Source organism: Ochlerotatus camptorhynchus, unplaced genomic scaffold (genome assembly GCF_037179485.1).
Source record: "Ochlerotatus camptorhynchus isolate MF236.1 unplaced genomic scaffold, CSIRO-AGI_Acam_v1.1 ptg000177l, whole genome shotgun sequence".
Classification (NCBI taxonomy): Eukaryota; Metazoa; Arthropoda; class Insecta; order Diptera; family Culicidae; genus Ochlerotatus; species Ochlerotatus camptorhynchus.
In genome coordinates this window covers 989923-1010636 of record NW_027040667.1, presented here as the reverse complement: position 1 = coordinate 1010636, position 20714 = coordinate 989923, and the positions used below count along the sequence as shown (strand labels likewise).

At 37.4% G+C, this 20714-nt stretch overlaps 1 protein-coding gene across 1 annotated transcript; it reads right to left on the bottom strand.

The window, feature by feature from the left end:
- Nucleotides 1-7615: 7615 nt before the first annotated feature.
- LOC135701805 (persulfide dioxygenase ETHE1, mitochondrial) lies at nt 7616-17550 on the bottom strand. The gene is made up of 6 exons (XM_065222731.1): nt 17324-17550; nt 8640-8784; nt 8359-8573; nt 8135-8286; nt 7948-8066; nt 7616-7878 (listed from the first exon to the last, which is right to left on the bottom strand). The coding sequence occupies exons 1-6, from the start codon at nt 17516-17518 to the stop codon at nt 7823-7825; spliced, it is 882 nt and encodes a 293-aa protein (XP_065078803.1). The 5' UTR covers nt 17519-17550; the 3' UTR covers nt 7616-7822.
- Between the last annotated feature and the right edge of the window lie 3164 nt (nt 17551-20714).

The following is a 20714-nucleotide window of genomic DNA, read 5'->3' as shown; positions in this document are numbered from 1 at the left end:
TCGCGTTTAGGGCACTGCTTGTTGGATCCTTGGTGAGCACCACCACAGTTGGCGCATTTGGACGCCACAGCTTCATCCGCAGCACATTCGGAGGTGGCATGGTCTTGTGCGCAATTTCCGCAGCGTGGCTTAATGTTGCAGTTGCGGGTACCGTGTCCGAAGTTCAGACACCGCTGGCACTGAGTCACATCGCGATGGCCGCCACGGTATGGCTCCCAGCGAACGATGATGGAATTGATGGACCGGATGGCTTTCAGTGCGTTGAGCGTCACCGTTCCCTTCTGGAAGTGTACCAGGAAAAGGCTATCCGGATACGCCTTCACATTCTCGTCTCTTCTTGTCATTCGATACACGGCACTTGGGGCCAGCTTGTACCGGTCCCTGATTTCTGATTCGATAAACTTCGGGTCGAAGTTTGGTAGGCCCCTGATGACGACCTTGAACGGCTTCTCACCGGGAATGTCGTGGGTAAAGAATTCCACCTTGGAAGTCCTCAGGTGGGCGACGACCACGTCAAACTCCGTTTTGGTACGGAGCATCACTTTAGTGCCGACTCTGCCCAACTTGTATTCGGCTTTAACACCCAGCGTCGCTAGATCCGCAATGAGCACATTAAGATGGGCATTTTTCACTACCAATGGAGGTAGCTTCACTTTTGCCGTGCTCATTTCGGCAGTATTCACGGTTTCGGCAGCGTCACCGAAATCTCCAACATCGCTGTTGTTCGTCGCAGTGACATCGGACTGGCCTCGATTCTTCTTCCTCTTCTTACTGCGTTTTTCCAACACAGCTGGCTGGATATTCCCATCCATGGGGAGAACAGCAAACCTGTTCGAGGTAGGCACACCGGAGCTTCCTTCTCCGGGGTTCTGGACCTTCGCGACCGATGCTTCCCCATTACGGGGCACACACACACGCACGACAAACCGCGAAAGAGAGAACACGAACACTATCGCAATGAACTTTTCAAACAACTCGAGAGAGCGAGCTAACACCGAACTGAACTGCTTGACGATCAAGCAGTCTATCAATCTGAGCCTAAAGCGTAGATAGCAACCTCTTTTATAGACAACCAGCTCTGCCGGTACCATATATTCTCACTTCCGATTGGCTATATTATATAGCCAATTGGAAGCGAGAAAATATGGTACCAGCAGAGCTGGTTGTCTATATAACAGGTTGCTATCTTTGCTTTAGGCTCAGTTTCGATTCACCCGTTCAACGAGAAACAAGAGTGAAGTGCTCGGTAAAGGAGGCACCAAGCGTCAACGATTAAAACTTATCACCAACGTAACAAAACGGCCCTTTTCAGGGCCACCAAGTTCATTTCAGTAAAGAGTTAGAATATAATATATAGAGTAAGTCATAATTCACCCATTCAATTGGGTTCTTTAAGGGTATTGAGGAAATGCATATTCGTAATCTGCATTAAAATCATCATTTCATCAATTTTGGTACACTGTAACTATTTTAAATAAGTACGATTACATTTGCAAAATTCACCTTATAAGCGCCCCTTTGTGTCACTTTGTATGGGAGCGAGCTGTCAGTTTCAAACAGTGAAGTTATTATTTTGCTTTAAATCTCGATTTAAAAATCGAGATGAAAGTGTGGGGGTTCGAACAAATATCGCTGTGCTCAGAAAACGGAGCTTTTTCAGATGATACATAAAAACCGATAAATTTTTCAAAATTTAAGAACCCAATTGTCACTAAATACATCAAAATGATTCAAAAATCAAATAATTTGTTCGGGAAATAAATTATGTTCATACGTCTTATCGGTGTATTAAATTTTTTTTCGTTTCACTTTCATCAACTGAGAAATTCTCATGGTATGCATTTTCCTGCTGCGCGACATCTTCGAAAACGTCTGAACCGTAAATAACTACAGATTACAGTGAGTACAAAATAGGATTGGGCGATCTTCAGAGAAAGATCGATCTTGACGGATCGATCTTATATTTGACTCTAGAATCGATCCACTGATTAAATCAGTACCAAAGAATCCGATCCGAAAAATCGGAAATCGGGATGAAAAAGATCGATCTTCCAAAGATCGATCCAAGATAGCCCAATCCTAGTACAAAAGGAGAGGAGCCAGTGTCGCTAATTGATAGCAAACTACTCATGATGGGAGGAGTCTGTGTACTTTACCGGCGTGTTCAAAAAGAAAGGCAACCAAAATTTCATTTTTTGATTGTTTCCCAAACACAGACATCATAATCAAAGAGCATCTTGATTATTTACCGCTGTATCATCGATGCCATCCACCATGCCTAAGGTGAATCATTAATCCAACATCGTGTCATGTTCTCGACAGTATTGCAGGGCCTCCATGTTGCCCAAGGCCTAACACTCCGAGGACAACATCAATCTCGGAAGGCACTTCATCAACCATCAACTGGTTATACAAACCACCCAAAAACAATCGGCCCTTTTCAGGGCCACCACAACCTTCTACAAAAGAGTTGAGTTATGAAATTCTCTTAATTCCAAAACAATCTCCGAAGCAACAAACTAGAAAATCGAACAAAAATTTCGTAGTCCTACGTCAACAATGCGGTTGTGTCATGTACACCACCCTCCAACTTTTTTTTGTTTTGATTTGAACAAAGTTGATTTTGTGTATAATGATTCTTTGACAGTGTGCAAAGCACAAACGAAGTGACAGACGACTAACTGGCGAAGAAATCAATTAAAATAATGTGGTTCGCTGTAATAGAATTTTCTTAGAAGCTTCTGCCATCATCCACCAGATGGGATAGTATTTTTGTTTTGGTTTTGCACAAAGTTGATTTTGTGTACAATGATTCTTTGACAGTGTGCAAAGAGTGCGTATCATTTTGTCATTTTTTTATGCATTTCAGTTTTGAGTAGAGTGAAAGAGATAGAACCAAAACATTCTAGTACATTTGGTGAAAATGCTAGTTCAATCCAGTAGTAGTGTTGCCATGTGGTACAATCCAGTAGTAGTGGTGTAGCCATGTGGTACACTGAAAAATTGCAATAGCAGGTTAGTCACCAAAGTTTTCGAGCCGCTCCGTCTGTCACTTCGTTTGTGGTTGGAACTGGTTCCAACCCCGATAATAAACAAATTAGCTATAACCTGCTATAGCAATTTTTCAGTGTACCACATGGCAACATTACTACCATAGAGGTAACTCTAAGACCACTGGGTCCCGAAGAAAATCATTATTATTTTTGGCTCACTCAGTACCAGAACAACGGTCCCAAGCAGTCCCAAGCTATTTCACTCACCCCTGAATGTTCTGCATGAATCCACACACCCCTGATGTTATCTGTCAAACTTTCATAGCGAATCAAAACAAACATAGTGTAGTAATAGAATTTCAACTAGAATAGGGTACGTTAATCGTTTGCTTGGGACCAATAGGCTACTTAAGTGGTGAGCCAATTTAAAATCGTTAGTTTCGTATTGATTGTTGTTACTACTGGATTATACCATAGAGGTAACTCTAATGGCGGTAAGCTCCAACTCGGATTAACTTTTAATACCGTCCCTATTTGTATGATCTGAAAAATGTTTGCTCAGAGTTCTGTTGATTAACTCTGATGTCGACATCAAACCAGCCGGACATTCTTAATCGGGATTTAATCCGAGGATAATACCGGTTGGAGCTTACCACCATAAGACAAGAAGGTCCCGAAATAACGTGATCAACTTTTTGGCTCAGCTCTGGTACTATCTTCGGTCCCAAGCTAATCGATTCACCCCTCGAAACATAGGAAAAACCAATAACCCCTCATTTTATCTGCCAAACTTTCATAGCGAATCAAAACAAACATTGAGTAGTAATAGAATTTCGACTAGAATGGGGTACGTTAATCGTTTGCTTGGGACCAATAGGCTAGTCAAGTAGTGAGCCAATTTAAAATCGTTAGTTTCGTATTGATTGTTGATTATACCACATGGCAACACTAAATGTACTAGAATGTTTTGGTTCTATCTCTTTTACTCTACTCAAAACTGAAATGCATTAAAAAAAAAATGACAAAATGGTCATTGCATACAAAATCAACTTTGTTAAAATCAAAACAAAAATACTAGTCCATCTGGTGGCTGATGGCACAAGCTTCTAAGAAAATTCTATTACAACGAACCACATTATTTTAATTGATTTCTCCGCCAGTTAGTCGTCTGTCACTTCGTTTGAGGTTCCAACCCAGTGCGAAACCGAACTTTTTGTCAGTGCGAACCTCAACCTGAGGTAGGTTTTAAAAACAAACGATCAAAGTGACGTTTGTCAGAAAACAAGCAGAGCCGATCTTGATACCCGATCCAGGTTGGAACTGAATAATAAACAAATTCGCTATTAGTCACCAAAGTTTTCGAGCCGCTCCGTCTGTCACTTCGTTTGTGGTTCGGTGTTGGAGGAGGGGGGGTCAGCCGAAAAGAAACCTAACCTTTCGTGATGTGAACGCATCGGTCAATCAGCGGCCGAAAAGAGTTGGAACCGGTGGGGAACATTGTTGGAAACCAACTATAGTGGATGATGAATAGACTTCTGTAATTTGTTTTGTGTGAGTTGCAGCTTTATTTGAATTAAGGGTATTAATGGGGTCTGACGAGGGGTCTGATTAACTGCCTCTTTCTCTTAAGCCCCACACACCTCGCCACACACCTACATTTCATATTTAGATCTGTGAACTGCTGGTCTGAGTTCCTCTGGTATATTCAATTAGAGGATGTTCCTGAATATACAATCAAACAACATTACGTGAACAACTTCAATGACAGTTGTCCAGCAGTGCTCCCATTTTATTTACAACAATCCAATGCATACGAGATTGTGCCTAAAGCTGGGTTTAGACAGGGCAAGTCAATTGATCAAGTCAGTTGAATTCAATTGACTTGAACGTGAATTGAACGTGTAAACCATGCCATTCAACTGACTTGATCAACTCATTTGAATTGAAAAAAGTTGGACCAGACTCAAATTTTCAAGCCAATTGAATTCAACTGAGTTGATCAATTGACTTGAATCATCTAAACCCAGCTTAAGGGTTTGCCGATGGATGTACCCAAGCTGTGCCCAAAATAATTTCGGCACAATGTGCTGAGTGACTTACCCCTTGGATTAAGCCCTCTTATCAACGTCCAGAGATATTTCTCGAGGAACATTTCAAATGGAGGAATCTGCTTATTTTCAACATTTCCAAAAGTCCTATCTGCATTGATCGATTCTCTTCATCGACTTTCTCTTTCGTCAATAACTCAGCTGCAAAACCTTTCGCTGTTGTATTTGACGTATAGGGCGTCGTTGTGCCAATTTCGTCGTGGCACATTTCGAGTATGAGAGAGTGATTGCAGTTAGATCAAAAGTGCCTGAGAAAAATGCAAGCACTTTCGCGGATTACCCGGAGTTGCGGTAGTGAAGGCATGATCACAGACAAGCAGACATAACATGCTTAAGATGTTCATCGAAATCGCTTTTAACGGTCAATTTGCATGTTGCTTAGTTGGTACTACCGCCACTTGTGGTGTGCATAATCAATTCCCTTGAGTTTTACATTTACATGCTACAGTCATCTGTTGAGTGTAAACAACAGATGACGGTAGTATTTACAATGATAAATGTTCAATGCGCTGTGTCTGTTTGTCTGTGATATAACATTAAGGTAACGTAAGGATAAAATCAAAACATTGAGAAATATAATGCATCACTTTGAGGAATACTTCACTTCGCAACCGATGAACCATTATGAGTACCGTAAAACGGGGTATCTTTGATAATGCGGGTAACTTTAGGGTAAAGAATAAATTTACTCGCTGTGCTTTTTCCAAATAAGAAACATTGGTTCCATATTGTAGCTTAGGGTATTTCTGTTGATATGGTATATAGTTTTTATATAGTATGTGTTACATATTTTATAAAAATATAAAAAAAAACATTTTCAACCATTTCGCCTCTTTGAAAAAGCACTCAAACCATCACTTATGAAATGTATTTCCGATACAGTCATCACAAATTCAATGTTGTATTCTTATTGCTTATGAAGTTTTCTGATAATATAGTCATTCAAAGTTGATTATTTAAAGAACTAAATTGTTTGAGTTTTAGTCATTTTTTCTACATTCATCGAGCATTATTAAAGTAACCCCAATTCAAAATACTGAAATTCGGTCACAAAGCTAAAAAAAATAGTGCAAATGCTTTAATTTTCGTTCAACATATTACTAACGAATTAACTCTTGGATCCTCAGTACTTGTTTTAAAAATATAAAATTTGAAAAACAGTCATTGCTGTAAAAAATATTTAAAATATACTTTAAAAAACTATCAATGTTACCCCGTTTTACGGTACCCAAGTAATCATTTAGTCGCAATATAGCTTGTATTTACTTACTTTGCTTCAGTATGGTTAGTTGGGGAATCTGATGAAACTATCATTTCTTGAAACTAATCCCTTTCGAATTCCATTCATTCTCTTTTCGTACTTTGCATATAACACTATCTCATGCTATACTCTACATTGATTCAATTACTCATTCCGAGTGCTCGGTGGACCAGCGATTTAAGACGCGAGCCTTATGGCAGATGAAATGGAAATTAGTGCGGATTTATCTCTCTCGGAAAACAAGAAAAACCTGGAAAAGGCGGAAGGAAATTGCCGGTGAAGTGCGGAATGAAATACTGAAAAATTGTTTTATTTTGGTGTAGTGGTAAGCGTGACTGCTTTCTAACACCCCGATGGGTCTGGGTTCAATCCCAGCCGAGGTCGGTGGGATTTTTCTGAGGCATAAAAATCTCTGGTCACGTCTTCCTTCCTTCGGAAGGGAAGTAAAGCCGTTGGTCCCGGCCCATGTGTGTTGAATGGGTGCGATATCCTACGCATGTGTGGAAGCTGCCTTCCTGCACATTCGATTGCCGTCAATGAATGGCAATCGATGTCCGTCGGTGATTGGCACTAGATTGCGGAACAGAGACCGACGAAAAAAATAAAATAAATAAATACGCGCTAGGTTTGAAAAGAATATTTCCAGTATGTAATACTAATATCCAATTGATATAGATTAAATTTGAGAGTATTGCAATCGAACAGAAATTCAATCACCTTTATGTTTCGTGTGCTTCTCAAATTCAACTATGTTTTTGGAATCAAAAGCAATATTCTAGCTCTATTGATTAATTGATCTTAGTGGTTAATTAATGGAACCAAACAATGTGCAAAATATTGCGATGCAATCAATTATTAATTTACGCGTAAATCGAATCAAAAGTAAAAGTCATGCGAAATGCTAAGTTTTAGCAAGGGTTGCAAGATAATTTAGATACAAATCCCTGCTGCCGAATTGTATTTTGTTTTCTCCGCCCATCTCTCCTTCTAGTATTTCTAATTGATAGAGGTAATACATACATGCGGGGCTTATTGTAAGTGAAAGTAACCTCGGAATGGGCGTGACTCTCCAGACATTCTGAAATGGGTTGCTGGATCTGCAATAGAGTTATCACCTTCTAACTCCCGGACTAAAGCTGTCTACAATGACCGTAAATGCGGCATTGAAGAGAGAGTTCTTCCATAAAAACACTGCCGCCCAGTGGGGGTTAGAAGGAATACACACACACAAAGGCTTTCGAAACGATCATCAGTCCTTATTGATACAAAATTGCACTTCGTGCTATATTACCAAATAACTTGTCTTGAAAGAGTATTAACAACTATTCACAATTAATGCAACCTCCATTTAAGGTGTGATGAACGTACTAGAACTAAAATAATACTTCGACTATTCAATCTATTGCTCCGAATCATAAGCACACGTTCACTGGTTTAAGCATTTTTGCTGTTTTCTTCGTTTACTCTTTGGGGATGTCATAAAGCCCACATTCACGGTTGGCAGGCACGGCTTGATCTGTAAGTACAGGATAATTTAAGCAATATATTTCTATGTAAGTCGGAACACATGTTCAATAATCATTACCAATCATCGTCGGGTAGGGCAAGTTCAAGTTCTCCATAATCTCGACAAAGGCGTCGATGTCCTTTGTTAGACGGGGATTGTACAGTTTCTCTTCGGCCACGGTGGTCTCCATGTTACCCCTGTTTAAAAAAAGCATCTCAATGAGCTAAAACTGCTAAACGTTGTATTGCCGTGTGACCAAACTTACTTATAGTCGTGGGCTGGGAAGAGTCGGAAATTATCAGGAAGGGTGAAAATCTTTTCGTGCACCGATTTGTACAGAGAACGCGAGTTACCTTCCTGGAAATCGGTACGCCCACAGCCACGAATCAACAAAGTGTCTCCAGTGAAGGCGATGCCCTAAAATGATACGGTAGGGTTAAGTCTATTGCGTGCGGCAGACGGTAGAGCACATGTTTTGGTTTCACATACCTGTTCTTCGACGACAAATGTCATGCACCCGTTGGTGTGACCTGGAGTACACAAAGCTCGCACCTCGAACCGTCCAAACTGGACGACCTCGTTGTCTTTCAGATGTTTATCAGCTTTGGCTCCGCTGGCTTCGGAAATTGCGCTAACCGTTCCGGGGAGTAGCTGCTTGAGGTATCCGGTGCCAGTGATGTGGTCCGCATGCATATGAGTATTCACTGCGAACAAAAGGGAGGGTTGTTCGTCACCATTGGTTACATGATTTGAAAGTAAGAAATAATTACAAGCATAGGTGAGCTTCAAACCCAACTCTTGCATAAGCTGGGCATCTCGCTTGGCTTGCTGCAAAACCGGGTCGATGAGAATCGCCTCTTTAGAGTTGATATCGGCCAACAGGTAGGTGTAGGTCCATGACTTCTCGTCAAATAGCTAGAATGGCAAAACAAATGTTGAATACAAAGTTGAAATACTAGGAAAAAGCACTGAGTGGGCCATTCCGCACTCATGGCTCATATATCGCTCACTTTTGTGAAAAAAAGAGAGAAGCAAGTCACTCAATACATTTCCTAGTTAATGTTCAGTGTTAACAACGTTTCATTTCTTTCGCTTATCTTATTGTCAAAAATGTATGACGATAAAATGATAAATCCTTTTCTACATTTTATGCAGCTATTCCTATCGAATGTTATCAAGATAATTAGCATTAAATTCCATCGTTCATCGGTGCACTTGTTTGTGAACTTAAAAGTAGGATGGTAATAGCAAAGAAGAATACTAAGATAAAAGCAAAGAAGAATACTGAGGTTAAAAAGTAGGAAGATAAAATATTCTATTTTATAGCGTCCCTTTTATCCAATGAATACCCCCGTATGCAAGGTGTTTTTGTGGTTATGCTGCCCCCTCGATAGAGTTGAAATTCTGCGCTTTTTTATCAAAACAATCACACCAAAATCGGTGATGTCCCATTTTTAATTACTCCATAGACGAGTGCACGGGTGAACTTTTGTTCATCTACTGAAAAAAAAATTGACACAACAGCGGGGCCCTGTTTACTAAAAATGAACACATGAATAATGCGCGCGTTACATTTGAAAATGGCCTATCAACTTTTAAAAACAATTTGCTAGGTCCATTTCACGAGAACCGAAGTACGCCCCTGCAAACCAAGAGCACAATCGGGAAGGGGAAAATTTACCCTCCGATTGTGTTGTTAATTTGCGTGGACGTATTCGGTTCGCGCAAAAAGGGCTTAACAAGTTTTGTGCACAAAAGTTGATAGGCCCGTTTGAAATGTTATGCGAGTATCATGTGTTCATTTTTAGTAAACAGGGCCCCGCTGTTGTGTCACTTTTTGTCGAGTGAGTGAACTCAAATCCATCCGTGCACTTGTCTATTAACAACTAATCGATTATTGTTTGTTCGCTGTGCTGTCTTTTTTCCACTAATGACAGTACAGAACATGTTTGGGACGAATGGGTGATTCTGAAGAAGTTAATGCTTAAATCGGCATGGTACACTAAAAGAATTCCACACATTTTTATTGACGAATTTCCATGTAAAATTCCACATGATTTTCATGTGACCACACATAAACAGAATCCATTAAGAAGTACACATGAAAGTTATAAGTCAAATGAATAGTATGTGCTTTTATGTGTACACATACTAATGTCGTTTTCGTTTTTGCGGTGTAGCTACACCGGTGCTACACCGCCGAACACCGAAAAATTTCAGGGTGTAGCTATCGGTTGCACCTTTGTTTACAAACAAATTATGATGAGCTGTCAATGACTCGCGCTTATTGCTGCTTACACTACACCGGTGTAGTGTAGTAAAAACGAAAACGACATAAGTATGTATCCGACACATAGATATCATTTGTTGATCACATTGCAAAAATTCATGTGTGGGACACATAAAAACAATCTTTGAAATTTTATCAGTGTATAAACGAATACAAATATTTTTATTAATCGGTTATTCTAATAAAAATTGAACATCACTAGGTGAATGTGTAACGTCATTTCAATTTGAAAGAGACCGGGGCTAATCACAAATAACGTCCTCACGGTAACTGAAATAAACACGAGTGCTGACCGGTTGGTTATTCTATTAGATCGCTCAAGGTCTTTCATCAAATTCATGTGCATCACGCTTAAATTTGGCATGTCTAGTACAACATATTCATATACAACACATTTCATGATAATAAATCAAGTTCATGACTTTGACATTTAAATCACATGAAATTCATGTGTGCTGTAAGTGAATGGAGCATGGGTAAGGTATGGCTGATTTCATAAGGTAAATAATTCATAAAACAGTATTTTTAATTACCTTTCAAATGGTATTTTGATCTTTGAAATCGGTCAAGTGGTTCAAAAGTTATGAATTTTTGAAAAAAAAAGTCATTAAAAGAAATCGATACATGGAAATGGTCACACTAATGACAAAATAAAAATTACGGGTCTAATATTTTGCGATAAGGAGCAAAACTACCATTTTTTACGACATTCTGAAAACCACTGTATAGTTTTGCCACAGACAAACAGGCATAACACTCACAATAATATTCTTCGAAAATAAGGATTTTAGTTGGGAAAGTGCTCGCATTTGTCATGGTGGCGCCACTGAAACGTTAAGCAAGCCACTACATTTCGAACTTATCAGTGATGCCAGTTCTTTTTCAGGTCAAGGTTTTAGTAGATGTTAGTTCTTGAGAATGATAAGGGAACCAAGACATCCCACTGGAGACATATACAGTAATGACCCGATTTTTTTTTCTTGATTTGTTTTTCGTCGATCTTGTTTTCCGTGCCGAGCACCAATGCTACCGACGCCAAGAAGGCAACTCCCACACCTGGACCCTACCTATCGGCCCATCAAATGACCCGATTTTGTCAACCCCCTTTTTGAAAATCTTTTCCAATGTTCTACGAAACCGATGCGCTTTTTCAGTTGTCTTATTGCACCAAAGTATACCTTAAACACCCATCTTCAAGATGCATGGGAATGATTTGGAATAACGATTTTATGAAATTATTTAATGATAAAAGTCTGCTGCGCGGAGGGAACGACAAAATCGGGTTATTACTGTAGCATATACACAGCAAAAAAAGTTGTTGAATATTACATCGAAACTGCTGCAACCAGGTCAATCCATCGGTTGTGTAGTATCACATTGTACGATGTACATCGATTTTGCGAACAAAATTACATCCATTGATGTAATATTGTATCTGCTTTTTGCTATTACATCATTATTTCATACATCAGCTTGAATTACGTTGATCGATATTACATTTTCTTTTGCTGTGTACTAATCTGACGAATAAAGTTGTTGAATACGAGGGGGGCGACACATCTAAATCTCAATAGGGCCTGTTCATAAACTACGTAGACAGTTTTTTTTTTGATTTTTGACCCCCCCCCCTTGCGTAGACAATTGTCCATACAGAATTTTGAAAATTTGTATGGGCCGTGGATAATTGTCAACCCCCCCCCCCCCCTAAACTGTCTACGTAGTTTATGGACAGCCCCATACTAGATGCTCAAAAAATTTCACACTAGCGAATCAATCTTCGAAAACTCTCCTTTCAATTCTCGCATCTACTTGCATCTTTTTGCAGAAAATCTTCAGAATCGTCATTAATCTTCTTACTATCTATTCATCGTGTACGCAGCTAGCCACAGCAAAACACAATCTTTCCTGCAACGTAAATAGAGTCGTCCCCCTCGGTTGAATATTACTCCCAAACAGTTGATTGCTCATTTCGCTTGTTGTGTAAATTACGCTGTACGATGTACACAGAATTTGTGAACATAGGAATTTTGTTGGTGTAATATTGTATCGACTTTTAATAAATGGTGTTAAATAGGGGTAGGCGGGGCATAGTGAACAGGTGGGGCATAATGAGCACCCTGTATTTTAGCCATAAATTTCTATTTATTCAAAATAGAAAATAAAGTAAATTAATTCAATGCCGTCACTGCAATTAATTTCTAGAGAATTATTGTATTAAACGCATTTAAACTTTGAAAAATGTCGTAAAATGTGTAAGTTGGGCATATCTTGTCTACGCAATATAAAAATCAGATGATCCTAAATAAGGTTTTAAGAACTCAGAATACCGCGTCGTAGGTATTTATTTAGCTTAAACATGTTTTCAAAGCATACGCAGACTGTTTGCATCATATTACACATAATATGTATTCAATTTGATATCAAAACAACCAGTTAACTTTTTTTAATAGGGTGGGACATAGTGAGCAACCGTCGGATGGGTAGAGTGAGCAGAGAAAAGAAAGTAACCTCACTAATTTAGCAGTGGTTTGTTTTTGTTTTGATGCGTATCGCAAGTGTCGGTAATATCAACAATCAATACGAAACTAACGATTTTAAATTGGCTCACTACTTGACTAGCCTATTGGTCCCAAGCAAACGATTAACGTACCCCATTCTAGTCGAAATTCTAGTACTACGCAATGTTTGTTTTGATTCACTATGAAAGTTTGACAGATAAAATAAGGGGTTATTGGTTGTTCCTCTGTTTCGAGGGGTGAATCGATTAGCTTGGGACCGACGAGAGTACCAGAGCTGAGCCAAAAAGTTGAGCACGTTATTTCGGGACCTTCTAGTCTTAGAGTTACCTCTATGGTAATATGGTCCGCAATTACAAGAAGAGTATGTCGCATATCCTAAAGCTGGAAGTTTCCTGTTACGGAATAACTGTTCGAGACATCCGCACCTTGACTTTTCAGGTGGCGGTTCGGAATAAAATACAGCACCCGTTAAACGTCGAGAGTCAACTAGCTGGCAAAGACTGGGTCAGGGGTTTCCGGAATGTATTCTACCCCTCAATCTACTAATACCTCGTAAACTGTTGGACAAAGGTTTAACCTTTCAAGAGTATACATTTTTTTTTTTTTACTTTGGTTTGTTATTTCCGTCGATCTTGTTTTCCATGCTGAGCACCAATGCTACCGACGTGCCAGGAAGGCAGCTCCCACACCTGGACCCTACCTATCAACCCATCAACTCATGAACCGGGGACCAACGGCTTTACTTCCCTTCCGTGATCAGAGATGTTATGCCTCAGAACATCCCGGCGGCGCCGACTGGGATTGAACCCAGGCCTGCTGGGGTGAGAGGTAATCACGCTTACCACTACACCACCGGCGCCGTTAGTCAAGAGTATACATGAAACAATCAATTTGTACAAAACGTGGCTTGCTGGTATCTTAGATTCACAATTTCACACGTTCCAAAAACATGTGGTTTTCATCTCGTTCATTTTTTTTTTCACATTTCAACGGTCAGTTTATGATAATAAGATACCTTTCCAAGATTTAACGCTGCAAATGTACAATAATATTACTTACTTTATTAGATGTATGGTGAAATGCTTAACATGCCCACTATGCCCCGCCTACCCCTACATAATGAATAACATTGATTGATATATATTGTTTGCTATGTACACATTAAAGTGATGAGCGGTAGTAGAAAAGGCACGCATTAGTGATTTATTACCACGTTTATAAACTTGTTTCCAGCAAACGAAAAATCACCCTAAACAAACAAATCCCTAATCTGTACACGGTTAGAAAAAAGTACCCAAAATTAAGTTCTTTTCACTCATCTCGGCACTATAGTGCAGGAACCCAAAAGTAGGTAAAGCGGGTCAAAGTAATTTTCATTTACTTGTGTGCAGTCTGTATGGAATTTTCCACTAGCTTTGTAACCAAATGTAAGTTAGTTGTACCCAACAGTAGGTAAATATGATTATACCCAACGTTGGGTTCCCACACTTTACTACCCCTGTTGGGTGGTTTTGCTCCTTCTTTTTTGACAACATTAGAAGGAGAAAATGAGACAAACTAGTCAAAAGTAGGTAAAAGTGAACTGGCCGTTGGGTACTTTTTTCTTACCGTGTAGATCTACGAAAAATCACTGACTTGCATCCTTTTTTGTTTTTATTCAACACAGCTGACGCGTTGACAGAACGAGAGAAAAGCAACTAGTGGAAAAATTGCATGAACGAGGGATGCTCCGGTTGCAAAACAATGCTTAGGAATGTGCATGATAAAGGGTGCTAGTGTGCCTGCAAAATACGCTTTTTGTTTTTTTTTTTAAAGAATTTCTTATAAGAGGTATGTCTGTTTGCCTGTGGTTTTGCTATGGAATGGCTGTATTATGATGACAGCAATGGCATTATTATCTGATCTGATCTGATCTTTTGAATATAATCTGCTATTTCGGAAGGATGTCTTAAAAAATATCCTGTAACTTATGCAACATCCCTCAACATCTACAAAACTCCCTTAAGTTTTTCAAAATTTTCTCAACTTCTACGAAGTTCCCTGAATATATTACAAATTCCATATTTTTCTATCGCTCGATTACGATTACGATTACTTCTGGAAAGACCCCCATCATCTACAAATATTCTTGAACATCTGGAAAGTTCACGATATTTAACAAAATATCAAATACTTCCAAGAAGTTCATTGAACTTTTTTGAAGTAAGATCTCTGACAAACTGCAACGAAGTTCCCTAAACTGAAGCGAGGATCCATTAAGATCTAAGAAGTTTGCTGAGCTATTTATAGATCTTCTACAAAATTCCCTGCTCTTATATTAAGTTTTAAAAATGTTACGAAATTCCCAAAACTTCTACAAAGGTTGCTGCACTTCTACGTTTCTCGTTGATTTTCCGCGAAGTTCCATGTATGGAATATCTTGGAATTGTACATACGTAATTCTCTGAACTATGCCAAGCTCATGAGGCTTCAAAAAAGTATCCTGAAATTATATGAAGATCCCCGAACAATAATGAGGTATCCGGAAATTAAATAATGTTTAACTTCTACGAAGATTCCAAAACTTGAATAGAGTTCCCAGTTCTCCGCAGATTTCTGAACTTTTCCAAAAGATCCCTAAGTTTCTACGAATTTGTCTGAAGCTCTATGAAGTTTTCAGTATTTCTACTAAGTTTCGTTAATTTCTACGATGTTCCCTGAACTTCTTAGAAGTCCTTGAAGTTCTTCGAAGTACTCTGAGATTAAAGAAAAATCCTTGAACTCTTGGAAAATGTTTAGAGTCTGAAGACGTCTTAATATGCTATCGATTAATTGTCGATATAATATAAATTCACGACATTGTTTCTTCTTGTCTAGAATATTAAGCAAAGTAGACATTCATAAAAACCAATAAAAATAAAAAGTAACATCGAAACTGATTGACAAAATACCGGTGTATAACAAAACATCCAAAATGTCTGGTGGAGGCTAGATAACTCTTATAACTCTGGAGTGGGCTTGGCACCCTCCAATGTGAACCAATATGAATACTAATCATGTTTTTATAAGCATTGATTTTGTTTATTATTGCACCAATTTGAAAGATAGAATATGAATGTTTTAACATTGCTATTTCTTTGACTGTATCACTTCACCTTATATTAAAACGCCTTGCAGTGTCATGTGATTCGGTTCGCTGAGTAGAAAGAAGAAGCTCAGGAAGAAGAGAGAGTAAAGTAAACCACGATACAAACTCCATCATTATTATAATTAATAAACACAATTAAATACCCGTTAACTGTTGTGTAATTAATTCTCCTAAGCCTAATAATACGAATGCTCAATCATCATGAGTCATTTATTTTGAAAATTATTAAGGCAAGATAATTTTTTCACAAACATAATCAATTTTAATAAATTAGAAGTGAACTCCACAAACAATGCCGGATTTATCAAAATATGTCGAAAATTTTGCATAACTTATTCTTTTACAAAAGATTATTTCATGATTTTTTTAATGTATATGAGAACACACATACGCCCTTATTCTTAAGTCAAAATGGTCTCATGACCTGCAAAAAATATATGCCCTCATACTGCAAACATGTGAAAATATTCATACAGATCGGTGTGGAATAAACTAGATTATTTGATCAATTAAAAAAAAATACTAAAAAAATAAAAATAAATTCAGAAATCAATTCATTAAAATGTATATATCTCGGCCTAGTAAGCAGATAGCCATATTCTTCCTTAAGCAAAAATAATCTACATAAAAACTTCAGAAGCGATAACAGAAAAAAAAAATTAAAGTCCATTTTGGTTCATTTTGGTTATAGAAAAATGTTCTGATTTTGTTTTCAGAATATCAAAGCATGACACATCTACCAGTCTAGGAGAGATAACAAGTCAGCTTTTCGAAAAACAGACTTTTTGGTACACCCTAATCTACATTCTAGTTGGGGCACATAATAGCCAAGAAAAGACAAAAAAAATACAATGCAGCCGGCAACTAAATCTGTAAACCACTACACACTAGATAATACTCTTCATGGTTAATAGAAGGTCGCCGCATACTTAATCAGAATGTATGCACTCTTCTTCCACTGGTTGGGAATAAAAGCATTGCTGATAATTAATTGAGCACAAAGTTAACAGCTAAACACAAGGCTCTCCCTATTTAATTAACATAATTTAGAGGATAAAAATGAAACATTTCGAATATAGACTATATCATCTAAATCTCTACTTGTATTGCAAATAATTCAGTTTATGTATTTCAAATTAGCTACTAAACATCATAGCAAACGAAGTTTTCTTAAATCTACACACCTATTTTTTTTTATGTAGACGCAGAATCACCATGACTCGGCATTTTTTTAGGAAGGTCAACGGAGCGTAATAATAAACTCACGGATCATGATTTCTCAGCAAAGTGAAATATTTAACGACCAAGCATAAAAAAAATCTGTTGCTGAAGTACATTGCCAACATAAGCCAACGTTAGAAGTTTTTGAACTAAATAGATTATCACACATCATAGCCCTTAGGTTTTCTCAACCTGTTGCTTCGATAACGCCAAAGTTGCAGCAATAGCGGAGAATGTAACTTTCACTTTGGGGGGAGAGAGGGGGGGGGGGTCACGTAGCTCACTTGACTTACATACCTGACGGAAGAAGAAATCCGGCGAAAAAGGCTTGCGTTCTGTCAGCATGGTCACGTTCCGGAGGCTACTGGTACTTTGAGCTATCTTGACGAATGCACCGGGCTTTATGAACATTGCCTGTGTTGTGGCAAGACTTCGCGATGGCAACCGGAGAACCTTGCGAGAGGCGGTCAAAATGCGATTGACGATTGTCATGATCTGGGCGGAGATAGAGGCAGAGAGTACGTGAGAGAGTTTGGCTCTAGTAGTTTTATTGTAAATACATATACAGCACAGAATGGGTTCGATTCAACGCAGTTAATGCTTCAAGCCCTACTTTATGATAAAAGCTGACTTATCTACACCGAACCGCTAAGGAACATGATGCGAACACTGATAAGCGATCCTCGAATAATGTCGATTTTAAGGTGTTATAGCTAAAAACAAATTGTGAAAATACCGAAGCTTACTTGCTGAGGTAGATGTGTTACTGTCGAAATCTTAACACTTACTAATAAACGTTCGTTTCCGAAGGCATCAACAATTCAATCAGCTTAACAGTTGCAATATAGCACTCAAATCTTGACTGACGCGTAGGTGTGGCGGTTTCTTTAGAGATAATGTTATTGCACTTTAGGGCCCTATTTATCATCCTCAAATGTATTTATCAAGTACCTGAAGGGGATTGAGTTATCACATAACGAGCATGAACCTTATCGTTATCAATAGCCAAAAATAAAAATAGCAATGCATAACAGTTGCTGATGACCGCTGATGACAGCTGTTGGCATGTCACGTACGCTCAAGCGATGAGAAAGCCGAATTTTATGTATACTTGTTTGTGTTGAAGGTGTGCAACATAGATAATGTGCCTGTGTTGATGTTCGAAAAATATGCCTAAAGGCTCACGCACATTGCATCTGCCAGTGATACGTTGCGACAAAATGACAGCTTAATCTATTGTCTAACTGTCAGATTTTCAGCTCAATTGATCATAAGATAACAAAGTTACATCATGTCAAAGTTGACCATTTTGTATCAAAATTGGCATGTGCTGCTATTTTATCGAACACAACTGTATTATATATTACATCCAAACAGCTGCAAAGGGCTAATTCCGCTGGTTGTGTACTATTACGTTGTACGATGTACATCGATTTTGCGAACAAAATTACATCCATTGATATAATATGGTATCTACTTTTTGCTATTACCTCATTATTTCATACTTCAGCTTGAATTACGTTGATCGATATTACTTTTTTTTTTGCTGTGTTGGCGACATAACACTTATGATTGATGAACATGGAATAAATGGAATGTGTGATTCTACTGCATTACTCGTAAAACAAAACACCGGAAATTAATTTAACGATAGATTTTTTTTTTGTTTTTTTTTCCTATACCTAGGTATTTTTATTTAAGAGATTTTAGGCATAGGCTAGTTCATCTCTATTTAGCGTTAGAGCATTTCCCGGAAACTATCTATCTATCTATCTATCTATCTATCTATCTATCTATCTATCTATCTATCTATCTATCTATCTATCTATCTATCTATCTATCTATCTATCTATCTATCTATCTATCTATCTATCTATCTATCTATCTATCTATCTATCTATCTATCTATCTATCTATCTATCTATCTATCTATCTATCTATCTATCTATCTATCTATCTATCTATCTATCTATCTATCTATCTATCTATCTATCTATCTATCTATCTATCTATCTATCTATCTATCTATCTATCTATCTATCTATCTATCTATCTATCTATCTATCTATCTATCTATCTATCTATCTATCTATCTATCTATCTATCTATCTATCTATCTATCTATCTATCTATCTATCTATCTATCTATCTATCTATCTATCTATCTATCTATCTATCTATCTATCTATCTATCTATCTATCTATCTATCTATCTATCTATCTATCTATCTATCTATCTATCTATCTATCTATCTATCTATCTATCTATCTATCTATCTATCTATCTATCTATCTATCTATCTATCTATCTATCTATCTATCTATCTATCTATCTATCTATCTATCTATCTATCTATCTATCTATCTATCTATCTATCTATCTATCTATCTATCTATCTATCTATCTATCTATCTATCTATCTATCTATCTATCTATCTATCTATCTATCTATCTATCTATCTATCTATCTATCTATCTATCTATCTATCTATCTATCTATCTATCTATCTATCTATCTATCTATCTATCTATCTATCTATCTATCTATCTATCTATCTATCTATCTATCTATCTATCTATCTATCTATCTATCTATCTATCTATCTATCTATCTATCTATCTATCTATCTATCTATCTATCTATCTATCTATCTATCTATCTATCTATCTATCTATCTATCTATCTATCTATCTATCTATCTATCTATCTATCTATCTATCTATCTATCTATCTATCTATCTATCTATCTATCTATCTATCTATCTATCAATCTTGATTGATTGATTGATTGATTGATTGATTGATTGATTGATTGATTGATTGATTGATTGATTGATTGATTGATTGATTGATTGATTGATTGATTGATTGATTGATTGATTGATTGATTGATTGATTGATTGATTGATTGATTGATTGATTGATTGATTGATTGATTGATTGATTGATTGATTGGTTGATTGATTGATTGATTGATTGATTGATTGATTGATTGATTGATTGATTGATTGATTGATTGATTTATTTATTTATTTATTTATTTATTTATTTATTTATTTATTTATTCATTTATTTATTTATTTATTCATCCAAGGGTGTTGAGGTCAATGCATATTCAATGCATACAATGGAACCAAAATCCAAAATTTAATCAATTTTGGTGCACTGGAATTATTTTAAATAAGTGCGATTACATTTTCAAAACCATCTTAGCGCCCCTAGGTGGGACTTTTTTGGTAGCGAGCTGTCAATTCGTTAGTTTAGTGTCAAAAAGTGAAGTTATTATTTTGCTTTAAATCTTCATTTGAAAATCGTGATTTAAGTCTATGGGTTCGAAAAAAAAATATCGTTGTGCTCAGAAAACAAAGCTCTTTCAGATGGTGTATAAAAACCGCAAAATTAATGAACCCAATTGTAAAGCCAATTTAATTTAAAAGCCAAAACGATTTTTATAGAAATTAATACCTGTCAGCTGACATTTTGTCGATATATGTACACGTTTTCCGTGCATCATCGGTTCATTTGCTTTACCCGAGACTGTACCATTTACAACTACAGATGCAGGTAAAACCAAAACAGAAGAGTTATCAAAGTTCGAAAACGTCTTACTCGAATGCGCCACCCTGCGGTGGCTGAAAGAATCACTGCTGACATGTAGAAAGGATGACATATTATGAAATGTCAAA